Source organism: Rhinopithecus roxellana, chromosome 2, assembly GCF_007565055.1.
Source record: "Rhinopithecus roxellana isolate Shanxi Qingling chromosome 2, ASM756505v1, whole genome shotgun sequence".
Lineage (NCBI taxonomy): Eukaryota > Metazoa > Chordata > Mammalia > Primates > Cercopithecidae > Rhinopithecus > Rhinopithecus roxellana.
In genome coordinates, this window is record NC_044550.1 from 152,890,192 (window position 1) to 152,905,930 (window position 15,739).

A 15,739-nucleotide genomic window follows, 5' to 3' on the forward strand; every position below is an offset into this window, starting at 1 on the left:
TATAAAGGCGAGTTCCCGCACACAATCCCTCTTGCCTGCCGCCATGTGAGATGTCACTGTCTCCTCCTTGCCTTCCACCATGATTGTGAGGCCTCCCCAGCCAGGTGGGACTGTGAGTCCATTAAACCTCTTTTTCTTTATAAATTACCCAGTCTTGGGTATGTCTTTATTGGCGTAAAAATGGACTAATACAACCCCATGGTTTAGGAACATGCTCTTTTATTAGCAAAAGTCATTTTTTCATTTAAAAGTAATATGCTGAGCACCTTCAATATGCCAGTCATTGTCTTTGGCACTGGAGATGAAACAATTAACAAAGCAGAACCTAAATCTCTGCCCTTTGGAGCTTGCATTCCATACAGAGAATATAAGCAGAGGTAGGATGTATCAGAAAAAAAGCCACTGTTTAAATCAGGTGGTCAGAGAAGAGGGATTTTAATCAGAGGCCTGAAGGAGATGCAGGAACAAACTGGATGGGAATCTGGGGAAGGCATATCTGAGGCAGCAGGGGCAGCAGCAAAGTGCAGAGACCCTGAAGAAGTAGGAACATGGTGGGCAAGTTTGAGGACTAGCAGGAGGGCTGATTGAGCAAGGGATGGAGAGGAAGTCAGAAGTCTCAACAGACAGAAAATATAGGGCCCTATAGACCGTTATAAGGACCTTATGCATTAGTAAAGTGGAGAGCCATTATGAAAAGATCACCATGGCTGCTCTGTTGAGAATAGATGGGCAGGCAACACAAGTGTGGAAGCAAGACCCCTCTTGGGAGACTGTTGGGATAATCCAGGCACTGATTACTGATACTGGCTTGGACCAGTATGGTGGCAGTGGCCATGATGAAAAGTAGTAGGATTCTGAATATTTCATGCTGGATTGTATTTCAGATATCTAGAGAAAGAAAGAAATCAAGGATGAGTCTGAGATTTTTGGCCTGAATGACAGATAAGGAGCTATTTAATAACACGGGAACATGTGGGAAGAGTTGGTTTGGCAAGGAGGATGAAACTGTTAAGTTTGAGCTGACCATTAGACATCTAAGTAATGACATGGAAAGGGTAGTTTGATATGAGTCTAGGGACCAAGGAAGCCATGTAAGGTGAGAAAGCATGGAATCCACAGCCTGGCTTCAGAGTCTAGCTCCACTCTGAACTTGGACAAGGCATTTCTCCCTTCTAGTGTCCATATATTCATCTGTGAATTTAGGTGGTGTAACTAATAGGACAAGTGGGAGGCTTAAATGAGACCACATCCTTGAAGCATAGTACATTTAAAAAGATCAATAGATATGAGCTGTCTTCTGCCAGACTGTCTTCTGGGCTGCCATAGATTTGTAGGCAAGAGACCATGATCGATAATATGGATCAGGGAAGGCCCGAATGTCAGCATACAGAGTTGGGACTCAATCCTGAAGCGATGGGAACATTTCCCTGGGCAGTTTTTGAGTTAAAAAAAAAAATTGTTGATATGGTTAGGATGCAGTAGAGGATGGAGGGCTAGACCAGGGGCAGAGGGATAGGCCGGGGTTGGTTGCAAAGCCATGGAGATGGGGTGTCAGGAGGACCAGTGCCAGGGTTTGGCCATGGAGATGGAGTTAGGGGCTGAGCACACATTACTGAGGCCCATACTCACCTGATTGCTCAGGGAGAGCCCATTTCAGTCTCCCAGTGACCATCTCCTTTCTGGCAGCACAGTCTCCCTGCCTGGCTCCAGGAACCCCACCTTGGGCAAAGTTTCAGAATCACTCATCCCATTCAGTGGAGCAGCTGAGGCCTAAAACCCAGCTGTTGGCAAGGAGACTCACTTCCCTACCGAGTCCCCTAATCTTGATTCTCTCTGCCTGAAAGAAAGAATACATACATTAGGACTGAGTGTCTCCCTTTCTCATTAAATAATATCTGTGGGCCAGCCATTAGTGCTCTCATGAGTGAAAGAAATACAGTTGAAAAATTAGTCTCATTTTTGGACTTGGATCAGAAATGGGGCCAGGGCACATAATTATAGGAAAGCCCCCTTTAGGGGTCATCTCCCCTCTGCATGCACACACACAAACACACACACACACACACACACACACACACACACAAATAGTGGGTAGAGAGGAAGACTGGAGAAAGAGGAGAGGGTAGTGTTGCTTTCTGGAGGACTAAGAAAAGAAAAATGGTTCCCATCTACTCATGTTGGCAGTTTTTTGTATTACCAGAGATTAGAATGTGCCATCTCTGGAGCTAGAGCTGACTTGCAGATGTGTTTTGTTTGGACCACACAGTGTATTTAAGATTTTCGAATGTGTTGCTACCATTTAAAAAATCAAGAGATTTTACATTGAAACTAGATTTCTGCTTCCATATTTTTCGGGGGCCACTGGGCTAGCCTTTTTAACAGAGAAGAGTGGAGCAGCCACTGTGTCCTTAAGTCGAGCAGCACTGCTCACCATGGTCCCCAATGGCCTTCCTTCCCTCGTTGTCTTACCTGACGAGCATATGAATTTGCAAGCTCTTGTTTGAAGTCAGATCAGACTGGGCAATTAATGAACCCAAAGTGAGAGTTGACTCAATGTTTGCTAATGCAACAGTGAACCGAGAGAAAGAATTTACAGAAAGTAGGAGAGATCAAAGGGAGGTTGTATGGCTGGATGATGATGATGAGTATCAACTCGCTTTGTGAACAACACTTATTCTATTATAAGTGGGTAAGTTCAGCATCAGAAAGGAGCTCTTCATGGGAACCCAGATCATGCTGCCCTGTTGGGTGACCTTTGCAGAGGATACCCTATCAGAACCTCTGTGAATCACATCTGAGGTCCCTCCTGTGTCTCGTCTCCAACTCTCATTAGCAGTGAACTCAGACTTAGAAGTTTTGCAGGAAGGAGATTCATTTTCTTTTCTTATCCCCCCTCCAACCTCAAAAGAGACAAAATTTCTGGCATTGAATGTTAGTGTTCTTATATTAAGACAGATTTACCTCTACTCACTTTGACAAAAGAGCTCAGGATCTCCCAAGAAAACTGATTTTTCAGAGTTGCTCATTTGAATGAACAGCACATCCAAAGCTTGTGGTTTGGTTGAAAAGGGGTTTTCTGTGTTCCTTGTATTCATCCTTCAAGTTCATGGCCATCGCCCTTCACCACCTGAGAGTACTTAGTGCTCAGAGCAACTGAAAGGAAGCATAAATCCTGCTTGCTTTGAACACAACCCCGAGGTTCACCGTATGTTCTTGTCCTAGCCAATGCTAATCAGCTCTTCCCCACTTCTTCCCTCTTTCATGCTTGTAAATCAAGCTGCCCCAGTATTAGTCACCACAAAGGAGATAATTAGTAAGTACAAGCTGCTACCTTCATAGATCACTCTGTCTCTGGCTCAAGCTAAGCCAAGAGACTGGAGAAAGCTAACATTACACAGTATGAGTTGCGTTGGTAGAGCCTTTATTACTCAAAATATGTGAGTCTGAATACCTAAATCAAGACTCTGCACCCTCCCCAGCTGTTGTAAGAACAGCTGTGATATGAGACCAAAGGAAAGGCTACTTACCTACTTTATGAGGTTTTCCTTTCCTTGACTCAAAAACTTATCTTTAGAACCCCAAGAATTTGAAAGTGCAATGGTTTCTTAATGGCATAATCTTGGGATTCAGATATTTTAAAAATACCTTAACCCTCCATTGATGGGGCAGCAGAGAAAGGTGCCACTTTCTTTTACTAGGACATACTGTGTCCTCCCAACAAAGCCATGGCTTGTGCCTTTGCCAGTCATTTGTCCAACTGGAAAATAACATTACTACTCTGGCAGGACACATGGTCAAGAGCATTGCTGCCTCCTCAGAAAAGACCGTTTCCAGACCAGCTAGGAACTTGCTTTCCATGCACTGCTAATCAAATACTGCCAGCCTGCCTGGAAGTGTTTCATTCAAGTATTTGTTACTCTGGAGCTGCTCAAATGCAAGTTGGCTTTTATTTTTTCCATCACACAGTGTTTCACCAATTTTTGAGTTTCCCAGATCAACCTCTTCACTATTTTTAAGCAGAACTATTTCAAGCCAACGCAGCTAATCAGTACAGTAAAACCTCACGAATTCAAGCCAAGAGATTGAACTCTTCCAGCTGAGGACAAGCACTAGCAGTGTAAGTTGGAGGCCTGTTTTCTCATCTGGAAGATGAGGACATAAGGTTGTATAACCAAACTCCTTTTCTACTAATATTAAAACCACATTTCATCTAATCTAAGCTGCCACTGACGATAAGAGATATCATGTTCATGTAACAGCAAAGAAGATGACATTTTAAAATGTGTCATTAGTTAAATAATCCCCAAACACCAAAGATATCCCCATGATGTATAGATTGGTGACACTAGACTCTTGTGGCTTTGAAATCCATTCAGATGAATTTGGCAGCTTCTCCTGCCCTTGGTTGTGTTGCTTGGCACGAAACAGGCAATCCTTTTTGAATGTTCTCAATAACAAAATGTAACACCACCTTTAATTCCCTTGGGTGCATCTTTCTTTCTAAGCATATAACACTTTTGCTTATCCCTTTGCAAGAAAACATGGAATTATGATTCTGCTTCTGACAATGAATATGTACTTAATCAATATCCAATTGTTCGGTTTTTGAGGTGTTCTATAACTTTTCGTTTTAGTACTGAATCATTACATTCAAATGGCAATTACACACAATGGTGTAATACCAAGCATGTAGGCAACTCAATGGAAGTGATAAGGGGTACCCATGTGACTAGGTTTGCCATGCTGGGATGGTGGCATCTGCATCATGAGTGCCACCTGGCAATAGAAACTTCACAACTCCATCAATCACACATGCATCCTGATTTTAGACATGTTAAAGCATGAAAAGAGCATCTTAGGATGGATCAAATATGGAAATAGCTACAGTCTCACGAGAACTGATTGTAGTCATGTGGATACCATGACGACTTTAATGAATTCTCATTCTAGTACTTTTGGCAAAAAGCACTGAACCCCTAATAAGACTTAATGTCAATCAAACCTCACAGCAATCCAGAAAGTATATGCAAATTGGGAAGTTTAGCCAGCTAAATAAAATTTCCCCAGATCACCCAGCTAAGTAAATTTCAGAGCAAGGATTTGAATCTAGATGATAGGACCTTCCATCCTGCCATTTCTGTGACTCTATGGGCACTACAAATCATGTGTGCGTATCTGTAGACTGACCTTTGATTATTGACCTTTGATTTCATCTACTTTCAAAAACATGAAGCATCCCTAAAGTAGGATCTCAAAGGGATATTTAAAATAGTTCAATAATATAGGGTTTTGTGTAATGAATTGATAAGAATTTATAATTAACACATCCATTATATGTAAATGGACACTTCTTAAAGGGGCTCATGATATGATTTCTGCCTTCACAACTACGGAAACTGGAGTGGCTACCTGTAGCTACCCTCCCGACAGTGCAGTGAGATAGTTAAATCACCATTTCCTGATAAAAACCTAGCCTGTGAGCTGCAATGACTTGCCCAGTGGCAGTGTTCATGTTCATGGCAAAATATGGACCTAGATCAGCTCAAACCCTGGTCTCCTGAGCCTCAAGAATGTTCTTTTTCAATTTCTCTCTATTGCACCAATAACTTGCCTTTCTCACAAAGTTTGGTTTTCGTGGAATTTTTTGGATTTTTTTTATAGCATGGACAGTGAATGGTTAGAGACAAATATGTTTTTGCTAAAATCCACAAAAGCTGTTTTACTCTCTTAATGCTAGACAACATGGCGATGAATGACACTTTTCAGATCATGGGAGCCCCTAGCACCAGGGAGGCCCTCCCAGACCAGCCAGAGAAAGAGAATGGAAGCCACCAAGCTGCCGCTAGAGGATAGCAATGCTGAACTCACTCCTGTGGCTTTGTGGTGAGGGTGATTCTGTTTCCATGGACAGTTAAATATGGAATCTGGGAGGAGCTTTATATTTACGTTCAGTGCTGTGGGAACAAAATCCAAAAGAAATGAGTGAGAGTGTGACTAAGGGCTTTCATGGTCAAAATAAACACCAACAAGCAGGAATTACCAAACAGTTGAACATTGCCAGCCTCAAAACCTGGTCATGTAGACACCATGGCGACCTGAATAAATTTGCATTCCAGGAGCCAATGTAGAGATTGCTTTAAGAGAATGCAGTGGGCATCTTTTAAAAAAATCTCAAATTATTAATTCACTTGGTTGGCAAATGTGTATTGAGTACCAACATGTGAACAGGGAAGAGAGAATATAGGGGAAGGCAAATCAAATTCCAAGTTCAACAAGCCTATTATACATTCTTAAATTGTATTTGAAGAGGTCTGACTGAGGAATGGCAGCAGAGCCAACGCTCTTCCTCACCTCCCCACTGGTTCTGTTACAGCTGTAAAGGTGCCTCCCACTACGGCCTGACCAAAGACAGGAAGAGGCGCTCACAAGATGGCTGTCCAGATGGCTGTGCAAGCCTCACAGCCATGGCTCCCTCCTCAGAGGTTTCTGCAGCTGCCACCATCTCCTTAATGACAGACGAGCCTGGCCTAGACAACCCTGCCTACGTGTCCTCGGCAGAGGACGGGCAGCCAGCAGTCAGCCCAGTGGACTCTGGACGGAGCAACCGAACTAGGGGTGAGTCAAATGGGTGGTTGTCCAGGATTGGGTTCCTTGGCTTGGGATTGCTCTCTGTGGAATACTTACTGTGGAAAGTTCTAGAAATGTTTTTTAAGGGGAAATCATTCTGGCAGTTTTGGCAGGAACCCAATGTCCAATTCTCCAAAGTGAAATGAAACCACAAGTACCTCCGATCATTAAACTGTGTGTAATCTGACTTGGTGAAAGGGACTGAAATGAGACCTAATGATTCATCACTCCTGCAGTGTCAGTAATTTTTCAGCCATACTGTTCAAGAAAAGTGCTATTGTATTCAGTTCAGCCCAGAAACAGAAAAGGAAAGCAGGATTTTAAGCACATCATACATATTTCACTGTAGAAAACTTAGAAAATACAGGTAAGCAAATTCTACAATCCTACCACCTAGAGGTAGTCACTGTTAATGTCTTATATATTTTATCAGATATGTACATAAATGATGATTTCTATTAAATCATAACTACTGTTCCTCTTGTTGCTTTTCCTCAGCACGGCCCTTTGAGAGATCCACTATTAGAAGCAGATCTTTTAAAAAAATAAATCGAGCTTTGAGTGTTCTTCGAAGGACAAAGAGCGGGAGTGCGGTTGCCAACCACGCTGACCAGGGCAGGGAAAATTCTGAAAACACCACTGCCCCTGAAGGTAAATGACCTCCCCACAAGGCAGGATGGACATGGGCTGGGCTTCCAGGGGGACTTCAGGGATGATGCAATCTGATCACCATCCAGCTTTTGTGACCCCTCTCTTCCCAAGGGTGTACAATGTCTTTTACTTTGATTAGCCTGCTTCTCACATAAGTAGCTAAAGGCAGAAAGTATTATCATCTTTTTACATAGATTGAAGAAAAAAATGTTGAAACCCTTACCTTCAGGTTCTAGTGCCATTATGCATTTGAAGAAGAAGAATTATAGTTAATGAGTGAAAAACATTTAAAACAATGACTGGCATATACAATAAATGCAATATATATATTTGCTCTCCTTACTCTTTCAACTACATGTGAGGTGTGGTGCTGAGTGTTTTACATGCGTTTTGTCATTTAGGCCTCATAACAACCCCATACTCTGTGCATGTGTGTGTGTGTGTTTTGAGACAGAGTTTTACTCTTGTCGCCCATGCTAGAGTGCAACGGTGCAACCTCTGCCTCCTGGGTTCAAGCGATTCTCCTGCTTCAGCCTCCCAAGTAGGTGGGATTACAGGCACCTGCCAAAACAGCCAGCCATTTTTTTGTATTTTTTAGTAGAAACGGGGTTTCTCCATGTTGGTCAGTCTGGTCTTGAACTCCTGACCTCAGGTGATCCACCCACCTTGGCCTCTCAAAGTGCTGGGATTACAGGCATGAGCCACCATACCCGGCACTACTACTATTCCTGTTTTACAGATGAGGAAACTGTGGCACAGAGAGGTTCTTTAGGTTGTTCCAAATTACCTTGCTAAACTTTGAATCCAGGTAACATGGCTGTAGAATTCATGCAAAGCAAGCTGTTGAGTCTTAGATCCCATGTGTTTTCTCCAATATAAATGGAGCTGAGGAAATACTGTTCTACTGTCTTTGCTTTTTATCTTAGAACTTTAGAGTAGTAATAATAACATTTTTTAAAAATTGAGCTCTTGGGCCGGGCGCAGTGGCTCAAGCCTGTAATCCCAGCACTTTGGGAGGCCGAGACGGGCGGATCACGAAGTCAGGAGATCAAGACCATCCTGGCTAATACGGTGAAACCCCGTCTCTACTAAAAAAATACGAAAAACTAGCCGGGCGAGGTGGCGGGCGCCTGTAGTCCCAGCTACTTGGGAGGCTGAGGCAGGAGAATGGCGTAAACCCGGGAGGCGGAGCTTGCAGTGAGCTGAGATCCGGCCACTGCACTCCAGCCTGGGCGACAGAGCAAGACTCCGTCTCAAAAAAAAAAAAAAAAAAAAAAAAATGAGCTCTTTCTGTATGCACATAGTGTTTTCAGTCATTTAGATGTGACAATAATGTTAAGGGGATAGGACTATCATTCCCATTTTACAGATGAGAAAACGGAGACCCAGAGGGATTAGGTAATTAGTCCAGTCACCCGGCTAGAAAATGGCAGAACCAAGATTTTGACTCAGGTCCTCTCGTTCCAGAGCCTACTCTCTTAGCTCTTGGTTTATACTGCCCTCTACTCTTGGGAGTTGGGAGGCAGAGCCCAAACCACTGTACGTATTATGCCCTCAAAATTCATGAGCAGCCTTATCAGACCTTTTCTTGTATACTTATTCATGATTGCCTCTCACCCTGTACATACATGCTGCATGCTCTAACAGCTCTCAGCTGATTACAGTCCTGTAAATGCTGGATGTCTTTCTCTCGCCTCCCTTCTATTGTCCAGCCTGCACTCCCACTCTCCTTTCAGCTGGCATTGACATTCCTTTTTCCAGGTTTAGTGTAAGCCTTTGCCTCCTCCTGGAAACCTCACTGACTCCCTCAGCCCTCTTTTTAGGTGTTTTTGAAGCACCTGTAGCAGTGATTATCATATTTCATATAACTATACCTCAAAGTGTAGGGATTATTTTTCTGAGTCCTTGTTTTAAGGCCTAGTACAGTGTCTGGCACATAAGTATCCACTAAATGTCTGTGCAATGACTAAATGAAAAGATTAGAACTTCCTTTCCACCAGTCTCTTCCTCTTATTAAAGACTCCTCAATTCCACTCCATGTAAAGTTCTCTAGTACTTGGGCCAGGCGTGGTGGCTTACTCCTGTAATACCAACACTTTGGGAGGCTGAGGCAGCCATATCACCTGAGGGTGGGAGTTTGAGACCAGCCTGGACAACATAGTGAAACCCCATCTCTATTAAAAATACAAAAATTAGCCAGGGCGTGGTGATGGGTACTTGTAATTCCAGCTACTTGGGAGGCTGAGGCAGGAGAATTGCTTGAACCTGGGAGGCAGAGGCTGCAGTGAGCTGAGATTGTGTCACTGCACTCTAGCCTGGGTGACTCCATCTCAAAAAAAAAAAAAAAAAAAAAAAAAGTTGAAAAAGATATATTTGCATATTTATTACAAAAACATTTATAAAAGAGATTATTATATGTAAGGCACCGGCCTAGGTGCTGTCATTTTATATAAAGAATATAAAATGTAGTTCCTGGCATCAGGGGGTTTATTCAAGACTACAATAAAATAAAAGCATACCTCATTTTTATTTTTACAAATTGAAAGCTTGTGGTCACCCTATAGCGAACAAGTCTGTTGGCTCCATTTTTCCAAAAGCATGTGCTCACTTCATGTCTCTGTGTCACATTTTGGTAATTCTTGAAGCATCTCAAACTTTTTCATAATTATTATATGTGTTATGGTGATAGGTGATCAGTGATCTTTGGCGTTACTATTGTAATTGTTGTAGCTTGCAACGAACCACGCCCTTATGGGTCAGTAAACTTAATAATTGCGTGTTCTGACTGCTTCACTGGCCATTTCCCCATGTCTCTCTTCTTGGGCCTCCCTATTCCCTGATATGTAACAGTATTGAAATGAAGCCAATTAGTAACCATACGATAGCTTCTGAGTATTCAAGTGAAAGGAAGAGCCACATGTCTCTCACTTTAAATCAAAAACTAGAAATGAACCTTAGTAAAGAAGGCATATTGAAAGCTAAGGTAGGCTTAAAGCTAGGTCTCTTGTGCCAAATAGCCAAGTTATTAATGCAAAGGAAAAGTTCTTGAAGGAAATTAAAAGTGCTACTTCCAGTGAACATATGACTAACAAAGCAAAACAGCCATATTGCTGATATGGAGAAAGTTTGAGTGAACTGGATAGAAGAACAAAATACCCACAACATTCCCTTAAACCAAAGCCTAATCCAAGGGAAGGCCCTAACTCTCTTTGATTCTGTGAAGGCTGAGAGAGGTGAAGAAGCTAAAGGAGAAAAGTTGGAAGCTAGCAGAGATTGGTTAATGAGGTTTAAGGAAAGAAGCCATCTCCATAACATAACAGTGCAAGGTAAAGCAACAAATCCTGATTATAGGGAAGCAGCAAATGCTGATTTTAACAAAGCAGCAAATGCTGATGTTAGAAGCTGCAGCAGGTTATCCAGAAGATCTTACTAAGATCATTGAAGGTAGCTCCACTAAGCAGATTTTCTTTTTTTTTTTTTCTTTTTTTTTTTTTTTTGAGATGGAGTCTCGCTCACTCTGTAGCCCAGGCTGGAGTGCAGTGGCATGATCTCGGCTCACCGCAACCACTGCCTCCTGGGTTCAAGTGATTCTCCTGTCTCAGCCTCCCAAGTAGCTGAGATTACAGGCATGTACCACCATGTCCAGCTAATTTTTTGTATTTTTAGTAGAGACAGGGTTTCGCCATGTTGGCCAGGCTGATCTTGAACTCCTGACCTCAGGTGATCCACCCGCCTCGGCCTCCCAGAGTGCTAGGATTACAGACATGAGCCACCGCACTCAGCCAACAGATTTTCTTTTTTTTTTTTTTTTTTTTTTTTTTTTTTTTTTTTTTATTATACTTTAAGTTCTAGGGTACATGTGCATAACGTGCAGGTTTGTTACATATGTATACTTACGCCATGTTGGTGTGCTGCACCCATCCACTCGTCAGCACCCATCAATTCATCATTTATATCATGTATAACTCCCCAATGCAATCCCTCCCTCCTCCCCCCTCCCCATGATAGGCCCCAGTGTGTGATGTTCCCCTTCCCGAGTCCAAGTGATCTCATTGTTCAGTTCCCACCTATGAGTGAGAACATGCGGTGTTTGGTTTTCTCTTCTTGTGATAGTTTGCTAAGAATGATGGTTTCCAGCTGCATCCATGTCCCTACAAAGGACGCAAACTCATCCTTTTTTATGGCTGCATAGTATTCCATGGTGTATATGTGCCACATTTTCTTAATCCAGTCTGTCACAGATGGACATTTGGGTTGATTCCAAGTCTTTGCTATTGTGAATAGTGCTGCAATAAACATACGTGTGCATGTGTCTTTGTAGTAGAATAATTTATAATCCCCTGGGTATATACCCAGTAGTGGGATGGCTGGGTCATATGGTACATCTAGTTCTAGATCCTTGAGGAATTACCATACTGTTTTCCATAATGGTTGAACTAGTTTACAATCCCACCAACAGTGTAAAAGTGTTCCTATTTCTCCACATCCTCTCCAACACCTGTTGTTTCCTGACTTCTTAATGATTGCCATTCTAACTGGTGTGAGATGGTATCTCATTGTGGTTTTGATTTGCATTTCTCTGATGGTGAGTGATGATGAGCATTTTTTCATGTGTCTGTTGGCTGTATGAATGTCTTCTTTTGAGAAATGTCTGTTCATATCCTTTCCCCACATTTTGATGGGGTTGTTTGTTTTTCTCTTGTATATTTGTTTGAGTTCTTTGTAGATTCTGGATATTAGCCCTTTGTCAGATGAGTAGGTTGCAAAAATTTTCTCCCATTCTGTAGGTTGCCTGTTCACTCTGATGGTAGTTTCTTTTGCTGTGCAGAAGCTCTTTAGTTTAATTCGATCCCATTTGTCAATTTTGGCTTTTGCTGCCGTTGCTTTTGGTGTTTTAGACATGAAGTCCTTGCCCATGCCTATGTCCTGAATGGTACTACCTAGATTTTCTTCTAGGGTTTTTATGGTATTAGTTCTAACATTTAAGTCTCTAATCCATCTTGAATTAATCTTCGTATAAGGGGTAAGGAAAGGATCCAGTTTCAGCTTTCTACTTATGGCTAGCCAATTTTCCCAGCACCATTTATTAAATAGGGAATCCTTTCCCCATTTCTTGTTTCTCTCAAGTTTGTCAAAGATCAGATGGCTGTAGATGTGTGGTATTATTTCTGAGGACTCTGTTCTGTTTCATTGGTCTATAGCTCTGTTTTGGTACCAGTACCATGCTGTTTTGGTTACTGTAGCCTTGTAGTATAGTTTGAAGTCAGGTAGCGTGACGCCTCCAGCTTTGTCCTTTTGACTTAGGATTGTCTTGGCAATGCGGGCTCTTTTTTGGTTCCATATGAACTTTAAAGCAGTTTTTTCCAATTCTGTGAAGAAACTCATTGGTAGCTTGATGGGGATGGCATTGAATCTATAAATCACCTTGGGCAGTATGGCCATTTTCACGATATTGATTCTTCCTATCCATGAGCATGGTATGTTCTTCCATTTGTTTGTGTCCTCTTTGATTTCACTGAGCAGTGGTTTGTAGTTCTCCTTGAAGAGGTCCTTGACATCCCTTGTAAGTTGGATTCCTAGGTATTTTATTCTCTTTGAAGCAATTGTGAATGGAAGTTCATTCCTGATTTGACTCTCTGCTTGTCTGTTACTGGTGTATAAGAATGCTTGTGATTTTTGCACATTAATTTTGTATCCTGAGACTTTGCTGAAGTTGCTTATCAGCTTAAGGAGATTTTGGGCTGAGACGATGGGGTTTTCTAAATATACAATCATGTCATCTGCAAACAGGGACAATTTGACTTCTTCTTTTCCTAACTGAATACCCTTGATTTCTTTCTCTTGCCTGATTGCCCTAGCCAGAACTTCCAACACTATGTTGAATAGGAGTGGTGAGAGAGGGCATCCCTGTCTTGTGCCAGTTTTCAAAGGGAATTTTTCCAGTTTTTGCCCATTCAGAATGATGTTAGCTGTGGATTTGTCATAAATAGCTCTTATTATTTTGAGGTACGTTCCATCAATACCGAATTTATTGAGGGTTTTTAGCATGAAGGGCTGTTGAATTTTGTCAAAAGCCTTTTCTGCATCAATTGAGATAATCATGTGGTTGTTGTCTTTGGTTCTGTTTATATGCTGGATGACGTTTATTGATTTGCAAATGTTGAACCAGCCTTGCATCCCAGGGATGAAGCCCACTTGATCATGGTGGATAAGCTTTTTGATGTGCTGCTGAATCCGGTTTGCCAGTATTTTATTGAGAATTTTTGCATCGATGTTCATCAGGGATATTGGTCTAAAATTCTCTTTTTTTGTTGTGTCTCTGCCAGGCTTTGGTATCAGGATGATGTTGGCCTCATCAAATGAGTTAGGGAGGATTCCCTCTTTTTCTATTGATTGGAATAGTTTCCGAAGGAATGGTACCAGCTCCTCCTTGTACCTCTGGTAGAATTCAGCTGTGAATCCATCTGGTCCTGGACTTTTTTTGGTGGGTAGGCTATTAATTGTTGCCTCAATTTCAGAGCCTGCTATTGGTCTATTCAGGGATTCAACTTCTTCCTGGTTTAGTCTTGGGAGAGTGTAAGTGTCCAGGAAATTATCCATTTCTTCTAGATTTTCTAGTTGATTTGTGTAGAGGCGTTTATAGTATTCTCTGATGGTAGTTTGTATTTCTGTGGGGTCGGTGGTGATATCCCCTTTATCATTTTTTATTGCGTCTATTTGATTCCTCTCTCTTTTCTTCTTTATTAGTCTTGCTAGCGGTCTGTCAATTTTGTTGATCTTTTCAAAAAACCAACTCCTGGATTCATTGATTTTTTGGAGGGTTTTTTGTGTCTCTATCTCCTTCAGTTCTGCTCTGATCTTAGTTATTTCTTGCCTTCTGCTAGCTTTTGAATGTGTTTGCTCTTGCTTCTCTAGTTCTTTTAATTGTGATGTTAGAGTGTCAATTTTAGATCTTTCCTGCTTTCTCTTGTGGGCATTTAGTGCTATAAATTTCCCTCTACACACTGCTTTAAATGTGTCCCAGAGATTCTGGTATGTTGTATCTTTGTTCTCATTGGTTTCAAAGAACATCTTTATTTCTGCTTTCATTTCGTTTTGTACCCAGTAGTCATTCAGGAGCAGGTTGTTCAGTTTCCATGTAGTTGAGCGGTTTTGATTGAGTTTCTTAGTCCTGAGTTCTCGTTTGATTGCACTGTGGTCTCAGAGACAGTTTGTTATAATTTCTGTTCTTTTACATTTGCTGAGGAGTGCTTTACTTCCAATTATGTGGTCAATTTTGGAATAAGTGCGATGTGGTGCTGAGAAGAATGTATATTCTGTTGATTTGGGGTGGAGAGTTCTATAGATGTCTATTAGGTCTGCTTGCTGCGGAGATGAGTTCAATTCCTGGATATCCTTGTTAACTTTCTGTCTCGTTGATCTGTCTAATGTTGACAGTGGAGTGTTGAAGTCTCCCATTATTATTGTATGGGAGTCTAAGTCTCTTTGTAAGTCTCTAAGCACTTGCTTTATGAAACTGGGTGCTCCTGTATTGGGTGCATATATATTTAGGAGAGTTAGCTCTTCCTGTTGAATTGATCCCTTTACCATTATGTAATGGCCTTCTTTGTCTCTTTTGATCTTTGATGGTTTAAAGTCTGTTTTATCAGAGACTAGGATTGCAACCCCTGCTTTTTTTTGTTCTCCATTTCCTTGGTAAATCTTCCTCCATCCCTTTATTTTGAGCCTATGTATGTCTCTGCATGTGAGATGGGTCTCCTGAATACAGCAGACTGATGGGTCTTGACTCTTTATCCAGTTTGCCAGTCTGTGTCTTTTAATTGGAGCATTTAGTCCATTAACATTTAAGGTTAATATTGTTATGTGTGAACTTGATCCTGTCATTATGATATTAACTGGTTATTTTGCTCGTTAGTTGATGCAGTTTCTTCCTAGCCTCGATGGTCTTTACATTTTGGCATGTTTTTGCAATGGCTGGTACCAGTTGTTCCTTTCCATGTTTAGGGCTTCCTTCAGGGTCTCTTGTAAGGCAGGCCTGGTGGTGACAAAATCTCTAAGCATTTGCTTATCTGTAAAGGATTTTATTTCTCCTTCACTTATGAAACTTAATTTGGCTGGATATGAAATTCTGGGTTTAAAATTCTTTTCTTTAAGAACGTTGAATATTGGCCCCCACTCTCTTCTGGCTTGTAGAGTTTCTGCCGAGAGATCTGCTATTAGTCTGATGGGCTTCCCTTTGTGGGTAACCCGACCTTTCTCTCTGGCTGCACGTAAGATTTTTTCCTTCATTTCAACTTTGGTGAATCTGGCAATTATGTGTCTTGGAGTTGCTCTTCTGGAGGAGTATCTTTGTGGCGTTCTCTGTATTTCCTGAATTTGAATGTTGGCCTGCTCTACTAGGTTGGGGAAGTTCTCCTGGATGATATCCTGAAGAGTGTTTTCCAACTTGGTTCCATTTTCC

At 41.7% G+C, this 15,739-nt stretch overlaps 1 protein-coding gene and 1 long non-coding RNA gene across 7 annotated transcripts in view; one reads left to right on the forward strand and one right to left on the reverse strand.

Moving 5' to 3' along the window:
- LNX1 (ligand of numb-protein X 1) overlaps positions 1-15,739 on the forward strand; it is a 192,153-nt gene that overhangs the window by 129,077 nt on the left and 47,337 nt on the right. For 5 of the 6 annotated variants that reach the window (XM_030922374.1, XM_030922371.1, XM_030922366.1 and 2 more), the window contains 2 exons: positions 6,374-6,615; positions 7,126-7,278. In XM_030922374.1, the coding sequence (XP_030778234.1) occupies positions 6,374-6,615; positions 7,126-7,278 (395 nt within the window). Of the gene's footprint in view, positions 1-5,817; positions 5,884-6,373; positions 6,616-7,125; positions 7,279-15,739 lie in introns of those variants that run through there. The other variant, XM_030922387.1, reaches the window with a different exon arrangement.
- Positions 1-15,739, reverse strand: part of LOC104666887 — a 29,985-nt gene that overhangs the window by 8,631 nt on the left and 5,615 nt on the right. The window lies entirely within an intron of this gene.